Source organism: Capsella rubella, unplaced genomic scaffold, assembly GCF_000375325.1.
Source record: "Capsella rubella cultivar Monte Gargano unplaced genomic scaffold, Caprub1_0 scaffold_4, whole genome shotgun sequence".
In the NCBI taxonomy this organism is placed as follows: Eukaryota; Viridiplantae; Streptophyta; class Magnoliopsida; order Brassicales; family Brassicaceae; genus Capsella; species Capsella rubella.
Genome location: NW_006238920.1, coordinates 9,759,991 through 9,773,432, shown reverse-complemented (window position 1 = coordinate 9,773,432; position 13,442 = coordinate 9,759,991). Strand labels below are relative to the sequence as shown.

The 13,442-nt window shown below is 37.0% G+C and overlaps 5 protein-coding genes across 6 annotated transcripts in view; 2 read left to right on the top strand and 3 right to left on the bottom strand.

Annotated features, from left to right (window-relative positions):
- Positions 1-235: 235 nt before the first annotated feature.
- On the bottom strand, positions 236-2,054 carry LOC17888292 (peroxidase 20). Its single transcript, XM_006296185.2, has 3 exons — positions 1,371-2,054; positions 988-1,179; positions 236-895 (listed from the first exon to the last, which is right to left on the bottom strand). Exons 1-3 carry the CDS (start codon positions 1,596-1,598, stop codon positions 302-304), a joined length of 1,014 nt encoding a protein of 337 aa, XP_006296247.1. The 5' UTR covers positions 1,599-2,054; the 3' UTR covers positions 236-301.
- Positions 2,055-2,185: 131 nt separating this feature from the next.
- Positions 2,186-3,278, bottom strand: LOC17888794 (glycine cleavage system H protein 1, mitochondrial). Its single transcript, XM_006296061.2, has 4 exons — positions 3,056-3,278; positions 2,876-2,964; positions 2,527-2,697; positions 2,186-2,428 (listed from the first exon to the last, which is right to left on the bottom strand). The coding sequence occupies exons 1-4, from the start codon at positions 3,165-3,167 to the stop codon at positions 2,300-2,302; spliced, it is 501 nt and encodes a 166-aa protein (XP_006296123.2). The 5' UTR covers positions 3,168-3,278; the 3' UTR covers positions 2,186-2,299.
- A 423-nt stretch (positions 3,279-3,701) lies between these two features.
- LOC17890369 lies at positions 3,702-5,783 on the top strand. The gene is made up of 7 exons (XM_006294892.2): positions 3,702-4,014; positions 4,099-4,231; positions 4,333-4,406; positions 4,496-4,574; positions 4,667-4,776; positions 4,958-5,022; positions 5,394-5,783. Exons 1-7 carry the CDS (start codon positions 3,895-3,897, stop codon positions 5,485-5,487), a joined length of 675 nt encoding a protein of 224 aa, XP_006294954.1. The 5' UTR covers positions 3,702-3,894; the 3' UTR covers positions 5,488-5,783.
- A 3,148-nt stretch (positions 5,784-8,931) lies between these two features.
- On the top strand, positions 8,932-12,159 carry LOC17888439 (protein phosphatase 2C 29). The gene is made up of 4 exons (XM_006293654.2): positions 8,932-10,887; positions 11,102-11,215; positions 11,299-11,554; positions 11,658-12,159. Exons 1-4 carry the CDS (start codon positions 9,025-9,027, stop codon positions 11,783-11,785), a joined length of 2,361 nt encoding a protein of 786 aa, XP_006293716.1. The 5' UTR covers positions 8,932-9,024; the 3' UTR covers positions 11,786-12,159.
- A 92-nt stretch (positions 12,160-12,251) lies between these two features.
- LOC17888153 (probable pre-mRNA-splicing factor ATP-dependent RNA helicase DEAH6) overlaps positions 12,252-13,442 on the bottom strand; it is a 7,508-nt gene continuing 6,317 nt past the window's right edge. For both annotated transcript variants that reach the window (XM_023783735.1, XM_006296492.2), the window contains 6 exons: positions 13,314-13,376; positions 13,107-13,230; positions 12,933-13,033; positions 12,765-12,827; positions 12,568-12,640; positions 12,252-12,459 (listed from right to left, as the gene is read on the bottom strand). In XM_023783735.1, the coding sequence (XP_023639503.1) occupies positions 12,425-12,459; positions 12,568-12,640; positions 12,765-12,827; positions 12,933-13,033; positions 13,107-13,230; positions 13,314-13,376 (459 nt within the window). In that variant the 3' untranslated portion in view covers positions 12,252-12,424. The remainder of the gene's footprint in view (positions 12,460-12,567; positions 12,641-12,764; positions 12,828-12,932; positions 13,034-13,106; positions 13,231-13,313; positions 13,377-13,442) is intronic.

Below are 13,442 nucleotides of genomic sequence, written 5' to 3'. Positions count from 1 at the left end.
TTCCTAGAGCTGAAAACTCTCAAGCAGACGCACTTGCAAAGTCTGCTTTGAACTCTTGTACCTCCTCCTTCGTGAGGATTTAAATTTGATCTTAATATATTTGGTTTACAAAAAAAAAAAAAAAAAAAAGAACACTGAGATGGAAATTAATTCAACATTGCACTTGGCTTAAGCTGTTTATTCCAATAAACAGAGACCAATTCCATACCCAGGAGAAAAACGTTAAAAGTCTTACTTTCGCACCAACAAAACGCGTAATTTAATCTTGGTTAATTTGTAATGATAAAACATTTTCTTGAATTCAGACATTTACAAACCTACAGTTCTCTCTTATTTCGCCTTCAATACCAGTAAGAACATTGATGCTACCCATTTTCAACATGGATTCCACAAAATCTATGAAGAAGAGGTCTTGGTCCACTGCGTATTCCCATATTTTTCGAAAGATCTCTCCTTCGTGATCTTCTGTGACCAGAACGTTATCTGAAATCAGCAACCCTTTCCCCTCTAACAGATTTATGTAATAATGGTTATCAAAGTATGCTTCTGTCTTGATATCCAATGGTGACAGTTCGTTGTCACGGCTTGAATCTTTGCATTGTGACCGTAGGACTCGCCTGAATGTGCTGTGTCTCTTGAACTCGTCCACGTAGAACGTTTGTTCCATGTTTGGTTGAACAATGCGTTGCTTGAAGCTCAAGCATCTCGCTTTTCCTATTGTATGAGCACCCGAAAGAGCAATGAGATCTTGAATGTCGAGGCCTTGTTGTTTGAAATTGTTGATGAGGCTGTCGAGGGACGAGTTTGGTGCTGGAATAAATTGGTTTGCGCCTGCGAAGCTTGCTTTTAATGAGTCTCTTCTTCCTAGCAAAACTTCCCACCATGGTCCACCTCTCTGTTGATGCCAAACAATATTTGTATATTAAGGAAATTGACCCCTTAGATTTTGATTTGATCGGAAAGAAGCAAGGAGTCAGGGGAGATTACCAGGAAGACAGAGTCACGAGCGGCCATAGCGATGATATCGGAACAGGACACGGTTAGAGGACATGCATCTTCGAGGAGGTACTTAATGTAGTCGATTACTTCAAATCCACGTAAAGAGTTCACATTAGGAGTTGCTTGTTTCTCACTCACCATATCTCCATGTGTGTCCAAGAGCACAGACGCATCACAACCCTAGCCCCACAATAAATCCAACACTTGAATATCAAAATTGACGGACTAAGAATCTGAGAGACAATCGCACTCTCACACACGCCAATTCAAGAAGTATGCTAGAATTTGAGCCTCACAGCTACTTGAAAAAGTTATGACTCAAAAACTCAAAAGTGAAGAAATAAAAAGAGTAGAGAGGGACGAGTTCTAACCAAGACGAAGCAGTCGTGGAACTGAAGACGAAGAAGAGAAGCTGCCATACGAGGATCTTTGAGAACAGCAACCTCGACGTTATGCTTCACGATTTCCTCTGCTAATGGGCAACTCTCTTTATAAAAATCCTTCAGTAATGGTCCTCCAAATTCCCCCAAAGCCGATGTTGTAATTGCAAAAAGCACAATTAAAGAAAACCATAGCTTCATTTGGTATTTTATCTCCATTGGAAAGTTATGTCATGTGTTTCTGCGCATCTCTATCTTTTAATGTGTATGTGCATAATGAATGTATGTGTGTGCTTTGTTAATCAATTAATGTTCTCTGTATGTTATCATATGTCGTTATATGTGTTTTCATGCCCAATTTTTACCACAAAGGATGTTACGGTTTTATCAACGGTAGATACAACCAAATTGACCAACAGAGACCTAACTTGCCTTATGAGTTTGGATACGTGATTATAATATAATGGAGACATATGTATTATTTAAAAACAAAAGTTGGACGGAACTGACCGGAACTAGGAGTCTAGGATGCATGAATATAAGATTCATATCCATGACAGTGACCCTTAAGATACTACAACACACAAACACAACAAAGAAGGTTTACCAAATGTAATGGTTATATATCTTTTAAGGTTACCAAATTATACTAATTGTTATATATCTTTTAAGGTTACAAAATTTTCTTAATAATTTTAGTTGGACTGGCTTTGTGGAGATGTTAGATGCATTTTAAGGATAACAAGTTATAAAGATCTGTGTATGATGGAAAAAATAATCTCAATGTGTTAGTTTTAGCTCTCTGCTTCATCTTCTTAAACTCTTATTTTGTGATGTTGGTGATAGAGTGTATGCAAATATAGGAAATAAGCATGACAAACGAAAGATATTGGAACAGAAAGACAGAAAAAAGAACCCTCCTAGTGAGCGGCGTCTTCATCCTCGCAGAACTTGGTGTATTCCTTTGGACCCATCAAAGATTCCAACTCCGCGGGGCTGCTCGGCTTCACTTTGATCATCCAGCCATCTTCGTAAGGGCTTGAGTTGATCTACATAGCATACAATTGCCAAAGCATTGCTTATATGTTGTCACATGTGAGATGGTAATTAACTTAACTATATTTCCTTAAAGACTTTAAAACCATACCAAGCCTGGTGATTCTGTAAGCTTCTTGTTAACCTCAATAACTTCACCTGAGATCGGTGATAAGATCTCACTTGTTGCCTTCACACTCTCCACTGCTCCAAAGTTTTTCTCTTTGCTCACCGAAGTATTTTCCTCTGGGAGTTCCACAAACACAACTTCACCTAAATGTTCCTGCAACATCAGTGTCATGTCTCCTCTTTCTTCAGCCAATAACTTTACACATCTATCATTATCTTTATAACCATTCTCCAAAGAGACAAAAACACTAATCCAGTTCCAATGTGACAGAGTTATTACTTTGATCTAACAGTTAGATTACATAATAGGAACCTGAGAGAGCCTTTGTTACCTGAGCATGAGCAGTGATGCCAATGGTGGCAACAGAGCCTTCATGTTTAACCCACTCGTGTGAATTTGCATACTTCAAACCCTCCAACACTACAAAGCAAAACAGAAACACTCATATCAACAGTTTAAAAAAAAAGCTATGTAACACACACACACACCAACAACCACAATTACTAAACACCTGTGGAGAAGCATCTAGAGATTGAGAAAGCTTGAGAGAGATGAGACTTGGAGACAGAAGAAGAAAGCTTGAGAGCGTTTGCTGTAGAAGAAGCCCACATTCTCAGTGCCATTTTTGTTTGCCTTCTCTCCCTTCTTTTCTTGCTCTTTGTGTTTTGTCTTCTCCAAATATAGAGGAGATCTCAAAGATATTCTCTCTCTGTGCTTTTGTGTGTGTGAGTGTGTTCTATCTTTAATATGTAAGGCAGAAATTGAAGGCCTCATCCTCTGCCTATGGTGTGTATGAAAAGTGTAACCCAAACCTTCTCTATGACACAGAAGCTCTTGAAATTACTTTTTTGGGTTCCTTTTATTAGCTTTTCCATGGGACAAAGTAATGGCTCCTAGCATCCAACTATATATATTTGGTAATAATTTCATGTAATGTACTAATGCAGATTAAATGCTAAGTAAAAGGGTAATTGTGTAGTTAATATTTTTTGTCATTTCAATCAGATAAGACAGAAAATTGTGCACAGGATTGAATGTATTCAAACATTTTAGGACAAGGTATCCAAACATTTTAGGACAAAATGTTTTTTCATAAATATCATCGAAGTTTTGGAGCTCTTTAGCTTTCTGTTCCAAAACTTGGGGGTTAAAATAGAATTAATGAATATGTTCGGGCAGATATGCAAAATTTAAAACTCAAGTCGACTCTCCGACATCGGAGAAAGAGCAAGCAAGTGAGAAAACAGAGTTTGTTTTTCAATCCCCAATTCGAAACCCTAATCCTCAATCTCTCGTGAATTTTCTGAGAAGCTTGAAGGTATAGTAAAATTGCACACGATTCGAAGTGGAATGGTGAAATCAATCGAAGAAGTGAGCTCTGATTCGACCAACAATGGCACAGTCGAGATCACGTACAAAACCATCGGCCCAGCTCGGCCGTCTCAAATTCGTGTGGCGTCTCATATCAAAGTATGGAATTTTCTTCATTCTTTTTTATATCTCGCAAAGTGTGTTGTGTGTACGAAGAAGAGGATTGATCCTGAGCTGATTCAGGTTCGTGATTTGAGATATGCAATTGCGGCTAAGGGTAACTATCCCGTGGAAAATTTAAGAGTGATTCTTCGTGGAAAGGCACTGCAAGACGAAGAAGATGGAGATGATTTATACGTTACACTTAAGGACCAAGGTAACACATACTCTGCTGAAATGTTATAAGCATCAATGCTGCTAATCTTAGTTTCTTCAATGGGTCTTAAGATTATGCATAAGTCTTGGTTTCTTGTGTAGATTCCTTTATCGTTGCTGTAATACCAAAGGCACCAGCTGGAGCTGAGATCTTTGAGGACGATGATGATGATTTGGTAAAAAACAAATTATTTTTTATCTGATGTTTAACTCTTAGAAGATTGGTTTGTTTCTGTGGTTCTAATTGGTTATTTTGGCATTACAGAAGTTTAAGCTCCCACCGTCAGCAAGCCGGTGGAAGAGGAAGCTTTACTACTTTCTTCGTAACAAGTTGAAGTTTCCAGGTGAATTCATTAATCTTTCACACGCATCATCTGTAATTTCCAACAACGTATGAGACAGTGGTTCATTGATCCGTGTTGTGTGATTATTGTAGATATCATACTTATGGGAATTTTCTCTTTAAGTCTGAAGATGTGGGTTATTATCACCTTATGGTTTATCTTGGCGCCTATTGCCCATCGTTGGGACCTTGGCCCTATATTTGTAAGTCATCTTCAATCTCTGGATTCCTGAAAATGTCTCAAGTTTTCGCAATGCCATTGGATATGCGTTTATGAGACATCTTTTATACATAGATGTTATAGACATTATCACTTAAAACTCCCTAACAAGTCGTTTCTGTTTTACTTCCTTTGATTTTTTTTTTCTCTTTTACGGGTTTCAGTTACTAGGGACTGGCTTTTCAATCATCTTGCTCAATCTTGGTAAACGACAGCCTGGTGATGTTAGGTATGTACATTTTACCAACAAAAAACTTTGGCCTCTGTTGATCTGACTGACATAGCAACTCATTCGATTAGGACTGTGGTTTTTAATTTACTCTGGTTGATGTTTGCTGCAACTTTAGATACCAAATTCAAAAAATAAAGAAGAGGAAACTCTTGATTGTTTGAGGAAATAGAAACACTCATTTAATTAAAACGTTAATATCCTTGGTAACTTTGGAGAATGTGGGAAAAAAAGTCTGGAAGCATAAGATTCTGCTAGTATTCTTATTAGCTGGAAAGTGGAACCCTCATGAGTTTCAAGCTGTGAAAAATCTTCTCTTTTGATTGTTAGAACTGAATAAGTGCGGTCCTTTTTCATGCTTTCTTTCACAGTGCATATTCCATATTCAACGAGGACTTTAGAGAGCTTCCGGGTACATACAATGCAGATCGTATAGACCGGGACATACGAGCAGGCCAGATATGATGCAGAATTGCTTCAAAACCACTGCTTGGTAAGATTCACACAACAGACAAAAAGTATATATATACTTGTTATAATCCAATGTGCAACCAAGATCAGTGGTTTTTTTTTTGTCCTGTCCGATTGAGACACAAGACAGAGCATGACAGTACTTAGAGACCAAAATTCCCATTGATGTACATACGTGATCTAATATCTTTCTAATTCCATGATCGATGGTCCGTGTTGTACTCGAATATTAAGATTCCATTACGTATAAAAATAAATATAAGTGTGATGGTTGTAAGATTTTTTTTTGACATAGATTTATTGATGTAATGTGTGTGAAAATGAGTTGTAGGTCAACTTAGGTCCCATCAGAACTTGATTGAGCCTTTAGGTGTGAAATAAAATTCAGTAACCAAATCTGCTTTGCTAGTGGTAAGGTGGGTGGCTGACGCTTTATTAGCTACCTTTGACAATGTCCCTGCCTTATAAATAAGTTGAAGAGAAAATAAAATAAAACTAATTCAAAAGTCTATGGAACTATGAAAGTATGGAATGAAAGATTTCATATTAAAAAGGTATGTATGTATGCCCTTTAACTAACATATATACACCTCGTAAACGCGGTTCTGAATTTAAATTCAAATCACTTTTGCTTTTTACAAGATTTGGTGAAGAAAATAAAAAAAATACAAATAAAATAAGTTTCCTTTTGTGGAAGAAATTGTAGGAATTGCATTTTCCTGAATAAAAAAGAAATTATGCCTTTGAGAAAGGGTTGTCTTGGTTATGACTTGGGAGGGATTGTGATTAGTGGGTGGAAGTTGGGAGTGGCTTTTGCCAATTCTTGACGGCACGTAACGTTGTTTTAAGGAAATGTCAAACTTCACTCGGTTATCTACAAAATTTGTGTCTTTCAGTCTATGGTATATCTATATGCTTAATTCAAATGTGAGTTTTTTGTTTTGGGTATAATTTAGAAAATTAGAAGGCAAGTATGAGTACATAAATGTGATAATTATTTAGTATATATCAGAAGATGAACAACAAAAATCAGCAAATTTCCATGAAACAAAGGTAGATGTCTACTAAAAGAATGTATATAGGACAACATTTTAGCAAAAAAAAAAAAAAGAACTATGAGGAATCAATCACTTTGGAATAAGAGACACTCCAAGTAAGGATAAGTTTGAATATGTGTAACCTAAATCGAAACAAAAGCCTGAAATCTCTCTATTACTTCTACTTGAGAATTGAGATGAACAAAATAAAGATAAAAATTAATTAATAAAAGTAATTAGAAGGCAAAGGGGGGTCACTGGGGATGGGGGGACAAGACAAGAAGTCTTAGCGGGAAAGGGAATCCGACAAGTGATGACGTCGTTTCAGCAGAATGAGTCTACGAAGCGGGCCCCACTTGTCAATACCCCTCGTTGACTATTTTTTGATCTCCGCGGAGGACCCTCGACGCCTAATAATCCCCCTCTTAACTAATGTTTAGTGTCTAGATTTAACTGTATTGCTTTAACAATTACAAAATATATGAAGTAGACTATTCGAAACATTATAACCAATAATATTAATTTAAACCTTTTAATTGGCAATATGTATTGTTTTAAACGATTATATATAGATCGATTTATCTATCTATTAAATCAGACCAACTATTTTAAGACGAATTAAAAAAATATGCTCGGGAAAACAAATCAGTGAGATGAGTTGTGGTAATTGGTATGTTCGCGTAGATAAATGACAAAGCCTAGGATTCTATATATTAGCTGTAAATGTCTTTGGGTTTGTGATACTCTCTTAACTAATTTTTCTTCCATTCATTTTTTTTTTCTTTTTCTTTTTCAAACATACATAATTTTTAGTAACAAGTCTTATTTTCAACGTAATTTATTCTTAAAAAAAAATTATTTAAAATATATTTATCAACATGAAACAAAATTTGAATTGAAAACAACAACATCTAACGTATATCAGCTGACACAAAATTTAAACTACGTTTGATAATTTGATTGGTCTTTTTTTCTTTCACTTTTTTTACGTAACGTAAATCTTATTAACAACAAGTCATGTCTTCAATGTGACATGTTAATAATAACAAGGAGTTATTATAAAAATATATTTAAAGATGTACAACCCAATTTTGTATGCAAAAACAACATTATGTAACGTATGCGGACTTGAACAAAAAATAAATTGCATTTGACTACTGGATTCCCGTCTTTTCTTCTTTCACTTTTCTTTTTTTCATTCTCATTTTCAAGAAAAAACGTAAATCTAATAGCAACATGTCATGTCTTCAACGTGATTTGTTGATAATAATAATGATTATAAGATATACAACGATATATATTTAACACGTAAAAACAAAAAATGTATGCAAAACAACAATATGTAACGTATACTAACTGCACCAAAAAATGTGTTTGACTAGTGCTGTAAAAGTTTGCGTTTTGATATGCGTTACATTTGAATATACAGGTTGAAAATCAGTAACATTAATTTGGTTGAATTAGTAATTTTTTTTGGTGGAGTTGTATGTAATTTTTAAAACCGATCAATTAAATTTAAATAATCTAATTGATTTGATAGAATATTTTGTTAAAAATTTGAGAAAATATGTTAAAAATTTGATAGAATATTGTGTAATGTGAGTTATTAGCAAATAAAAGTTTGTAGTATGCTAATAATACATATGAGCGCAAACAAAGCAAATGAGAAAAAGCTTTCTTACAAGAATCCTTTAAACCCGAGCCTCGATTTTCCCTTTTTTTTTTTTTTTTTCCTTTTAATAATTTGTTTTTCTCTCAATGACCAAAAAAGAAAAGTGGTGAATGAAAAGAGATTCTTTTCTTCAGATTAATTTTTAGTTCAATTAATATAAAAACTGTATTATTATATTTAATCCAAGGTAATTATTAGTTTAGAACTTTACTAACGCGACGCCTCGTGGAGTAAAAAAGCTAATAACGTGAACACATCAAGTTATTCTAATTATAGCAAGTTGTTAACAAGAGTCAAATTATAAATTCCAATCTCTAATGATGTTTTCTTATAATGTAAACAAAACAGAGAAAGTAACTTATCTATGGTACTGTAAGAGTGCGGTTTGTATTTCTTACTATATAATATCACTAATTAAAACTTGAACAACTTGATTAATTTTCCTCAGATGGTAATTAACAGAGAATGTTGGTGGTAGTTACGTAAATATGAGCCAAGAAAAAGCGGAAAAAAGTGAAAAAAAAAAGAAAGAAGAAGAAGAGAGAGTCAATGTTTCTTCTGCTAATTCAAAAAAAAAAAAACCCACTAAAGTCGTCTACTCAGCTTTAAAAATAAAAACATATTTAAATCCCAAACAAAACGACAAAAAAGGTCTCTCGCTCTCTTCTTACTTCTTCTTTCTTCACACTCTTTTCAATTTTAGTATTTTCTTTCTTCTTTCACCTCCCAAATTCAAAAATCAAAGTTTTCTCTCCGAGAAATCATTTTTCTTTTTTAAAAAAAAAAGAAGAAGAAAGAAGAGAGTGTTGGAAACCAAATGTGATGGGAAGTGGATTCTCCTCCGTCTTTCCTTGCTTTAATCAAGCTCACCGTAACCGTCGCCGTCACTCATCTGCGGCGAATCCGATTCAGTCTCTCTGTGAGCCGTTGGATGAGACTTTAGGCCATTCCTACTGCTACGTCCCTTCTTCTAACCGCTTCATTTCTCCCTTTCCTTCCGATCGATTTGTTTCTCCTCCTGCTTCTTTCCGGTTATCTCCTTCTCATGAACCGGGTCGAATCCGAGCTTCCGGATCGTCCGAGCAGCTTCACACCGGCTTTAGAGCTATTTCTGGCGCTTCCGTTAGTGCTAACACCTCCAATTCCAAAACTGTCCTTCAGCTTGAAGACTTTTACGACGATGCCACTGAGAGCAGTTTCCGCGGCGGCGGCGGCGGAGTTAGGAGCAGTGTTGTGAATGCCATTGGCTTTGAAGGAACCTCCTCCTTTAGCGCTCTTCCGCTCCAACCTGGTCCGGATCGCTCGGGTCTCTTCATGTCGGGTCCGATCGAAAGAGGAGCCACTTCTGGCCCGTTAGAACCCCCTGCCGGAGAGATTTCGAGATCTAGTTCCGCCGGCGTGCATTTCTCAGCTCCGCTCGGTGGTGCGTACTCGAAGAAGAGACGGAAAAAGAAGAAGAAGAGCCTCTCGTGGCATCCGATTTTCGGCGGGGAGAGGAAGCAGCGGCCCTGGGTTCTTCCGGTGTCGAATTTCGTCGTCGGTGCGAAGAAGGAGAACATTGTGAGACCCGACGTCGGAGCTACAGCGACGTCTGCCGGAGAGAACGATTTACAGTGGGCATTGGGTAAAGCAGGAGAGGATAGAGTGCAGTTAGCTGTTTTTGAGAAGCAAGGATGGCTCTTCGCTGGAATTTACGACGGTTTCAATGGACCTGACGCTCCGGAGTTTTTGATGGCTAATCTCTACCGTGCTGTTCATAGTGAGTTACAGGGTTTGTTCTGGGAGTTGGAGGAAGAAGATGATAATCCAACAATACCTAATTCCTCCGATGTGACTAGGTTAGCTAGTGATACTCTAGAATTAGAGCAGCGAGGTCAAGTTGACGAAATGGCAAGTTCGAGCTGTCCCGCGACAGGGAAGGAAGACAACGAGATAGGAAAGAGATTAACGTCTTCATCAGAGGTGGTTGAAGTCAAGGAGAGGAAACGGCTTTGGGAGCTTCTTGCAGAGGCTGAAGCAGAAGATGCGTTAGATCTTTCAGGTTCTGATAGGTTTGCATTCTCGGTGGACGATGCTATCAGTGGAGGCAATGCTGTGTCTGTGGGAAGTAAGAGATGGATGCTTTTGTCAAAACTGAAGCAGGGTTTATCAAAACAGGGCATTTCTGGGAGGAAGCTGTTCCCATGGAAGACTGGTGTGGAGGAAAATGAAACGGAGGAGGTAGATAATGTTGATGTGGAAGATCGGGTTGATAAGAGAAGGAAGAGACGAAAGGCGGGTACGATAGATCATGAGTTGGTTTTAAAGGCAATGTCAAATGGTCTTGAAGCCACAGAGCAAGCATTCCTGGAAATGACTGATAAGGTTCTCGACACCAACCCTGAGCTTGCACTGATGGGTTCGTGCTTACTGGTTGCACTGATGAGGGATGATGATGTGTATATAATGAACATAGGGGATAGTAGGGCGCTTGTTGCACAATGTCAGGTAGAAGAAACAGGTGCGGGTGTGGAGACATCAGGAAGAGTAGAAGAGAGACGCATTGATTTAGAGAAAGAAAATGTAAACAAAGAGCCTTCGGTCGTGGATGGTAGCGATAGTACAGTGAACAATGAAGCTCCTTTGCCGCAAACGAAACTGGTTGCCCTGCAGCTAACAACAGATCACAGCACGAGCATCGAAGATGTAAGTCTGTCCTTGTGAAAGCTCTTTAATCATTTTTGCAGTTGCTTGGTCTTTTGCAATCTAGAAATATACTGTCTAGATTATAAGTAGTTTTGTGGTCCTCTTAACCATATTGTTGTTTCTGTAGGATACTTTGAGGTTCCTTTAGCTAATGTTGCTTTGATTGTTTTTCACAATGTTGTTGTTACATGATACTTTGGATTGATGAACTCAGGAAGTAACAAGAATAAAGAACGAGCACCCGGATGACAACCATTGCATAGTGAATGACAGAGTGAAAGGACGGCTTAAGGTGACTAGAGCGTTTGGAGCAGGGTTCTTAAAACAGGTTAGGCAAAATCTTCAGTTTGGAATACAAGAATATTTTCTTTTATCATTCCGTAATTCTCACAAAAGAAAGTGAAATTGCAGCCTAAATTGAACGATGCTTTACTGGAAATGTTTCGAAATGAGTACATTGGTACAGATCCATACATATCATGCACACCTTCCCTTCGTCACTACAGGCTAGCAGAGAATGATCAGTTTATGGTTCTCTCATCTGATGGACTGTACCAATACCTGAGTAATGAGGAAGTTGTTTCTCTTGCCAAGGAGAAGTTTCCAGATGGAGATCCTGCTCAGCATGTGATACAGGAACTTCTAGTCCGTGCAGCCAAGAAAGCTGGTAACAAATAGAAAACTTACCTTATTCTTTTTCCTTTGGTATAATCTTTTTAAGGTTTTGGAAGAGGATTACATATTTGGGGTATATGATTGTTTAAAAACAGGAATGAACTTTCATGAGCTTCTGGATATCCCGCAAGGAGATAGAAGAAAGTATCACGACGATTGCACTGTATTAGTGATAGCACTTGGAGGAAGCAGGATCTGGAAGTCATCAGGAAAGTACCTTTGAGACCATAAACCACACAATTTGAAGGCAACGGAAAAAAACTCTTCCCTATAAATTAGCCTCTTTTGACGTTTAATGCAGCAGAAGAAGATCAAAAGGGTGCCGCCAAGTTGTCTTGCTTTTTGTTTCCTTCCTCTATGTTTCTTAGCAAATTTTGGGTCAGATAGGTTGGGGTTTCTTTTATTTTAATAGGGTAGAGAGATTGGAATAGAGGTGATAACTAAAAACAAAAAAAAACCAAAAAAAAAAAATATATGTAATTAAGGGGGTGGAGACAAAAGGGAAATACATAGAACATTTTTCTCCTGGGAAAGAAATATATAAGAAAAGAAAAAAATCTTTTAACATATATTTATTTATTTACTTCTGTTTGCTTATTTCTTTGATCAAATGTTCATTTATAGTCTTTTAAGTTGAACCTTGCTCCAAAAATTCTTTTCTCTTCAATGTTGAACTTGAACATATTTTTAAACTGGACTGAATGATTGTGTTTTTTCTTAAATTATAACTTCTATATATTGTCGAATGTAAGTAATCGCTCGCAACTATATCAACCTTTTTTTTGTTAGCTATATGAAAACGTTTTTACATATATGAAAAGGGAATACAAAATTTTATATGTAAAACCGCCTACACCACAGCTCAGCCACTGGTTTTGGGCATTTTCTTGGATGTAGCTGCAAAAATAAACATAAGCAGTGAGATGATTTTGGGTTAGAGATCGAACTCTTTATCATTAGAAAACATAAGAGTCTTAGACCAAGCAAAAGTACAGAAAACAATACCATCTTCAACATCCTTAAGCTGATAATAGTGTGGAGCTATCTCAATCAACCACTCTGGCTTTAACTCCGTTACCTGGCAATTCCCCAAGGTACAAGAATAAACCCGACGAATGAATACAGAAGAAGAAGAAAAAGAATCAACCGAAAGAAATTCCCCCCCGTGTGGTTTAAAAAGAAGAGAAAAAGCAGATTTTTACCTGTCTCATGTACTCCTTAGAGGTAAGAACTAGTTGATGATACACAACCCATCTCGGCAATACCTAACAATATTATCGAAGTAAGGGTTCATATAATCAGTATCCAAGATTTTCAGAATTGATAGATTTGTAGTTAATCTTCTTTAGAAACTGAGAATTAAACTGAACCTGAGATAAGCCAGAGGCTGGATGTATGTGCACGGTTTGGGGATGCTTCGCTGTTCGGTATGATCCATTCTTCTGTAGCTTGGCGGTGTGTGGAAAGAAACCTGAGAATAAATATACAACTTCTATAGCAACAGCTCATATAGCTCTTGATGAATTAACAATTATGAAACTTACCAGCTACGATGGATTTTCTAATTGAATCCAACTCGTTCAAGTTTGAGCTAACTTCTATTTCAACTCTCTCAAGAAGACCCTTCAACTGATCACGGATATCTCTGGCTCTTTTCATACTCCGAACCTATATACATATGATACCAAACCAATGTTACAGATAAAACGAGATAATTAGAACTGAATATGATGATATATGTACTTATATACCTGAATATAGTTTTCATAGCACCACTGTGTTGAGTAGTTTGTTTCCTTCCACGAATTGTAAATCTTTCACAAAACAAAAAAGACATCAATAAACTGTGAGATTGCAAAGCAAAAGAGGAAGGGGGGGGA

Coding starts and splice junctions, on each gene's coding strand:
- LOC17888292 (XM_006296185.2), bottom strand. CDS start 1,598: ATGGAGATAAAATACCAAATGAAGCTATGGTTTTCTTTAATTGTGCTT. Junction 1,180..1,370: donor TCCACGACTGCTTCGTCTTG/GTTAGAACTCGT, acceptor TTGTGGGGCTAG/GGTTGTGATGCGTCTGTGCT. Junction 896..987: donor CTCGTGACTCTGTCTTCCTG/GTAATCTCCCCT, acceptor TGGCATCAACAG/AGAGGTGGACCATGGTGGGA.
- LOC17888794 (XM_006296061.2), bottom strand. CDS start 3,167: ATGGCACTGAGAATGTGGGCTTCTTCTACAGCAAACGCTCTCAAGCTT. Junction 2,698..2,875: donor GCATCACTGCTCATGCTCAG/GTAACAAAGGCT, acceptor CTGATGTTGCAG/GAACATTTAGGTGAAGTTGT. Junction 2,429..2,526: donor TTACAGAATCACCAGGCTTG/GTATGGTTTTAA, acceptor TATGCTATGTAG/ATCAACTCAAGCCCTTACGA.
- LOC17890369 (XM_006294892.2), top strand. CDS start 3,895: ATGGTGAAATCAATCGAAGAAGTGAGCTCTGATTCGACCAACAATGGC. Junction 4,777..4,957: donor GGGACCTTGGCCCTATATTT/GTAAGTCATCTT, acceptor TACGGGTTTCAG/TTACTAGGGACTGGCTTTTC. Junction 5,023..5,393: donor CGACAGCCTGGTGATGTTAG/GTATGTACATTT, acceptor TTTCTTTCACAG/TGCATATTCCATATTCAACG.
- LOC17888439 (XM_006293654.2), top strand. CDS start 9,025: ATGGGAAGTGGATTCTCCTCCGTCTTTCCTTGCTTTAATCAAGCTCAC. Junction 10,888..11,101: donor ACAGCACGAGCATCGAAGAT/GTAAGTCTGTCC, acceptor TGATGAACTCAG/GAAGTAACAAGAATAAAGAA. Junction 11,216..11,298: donor GAGCAGGGTTCTTAAAACAG/GTTAGGCAAAAT, acceptor GTGAAATTGCAG/CCTAAATTGAACGATGCTTT.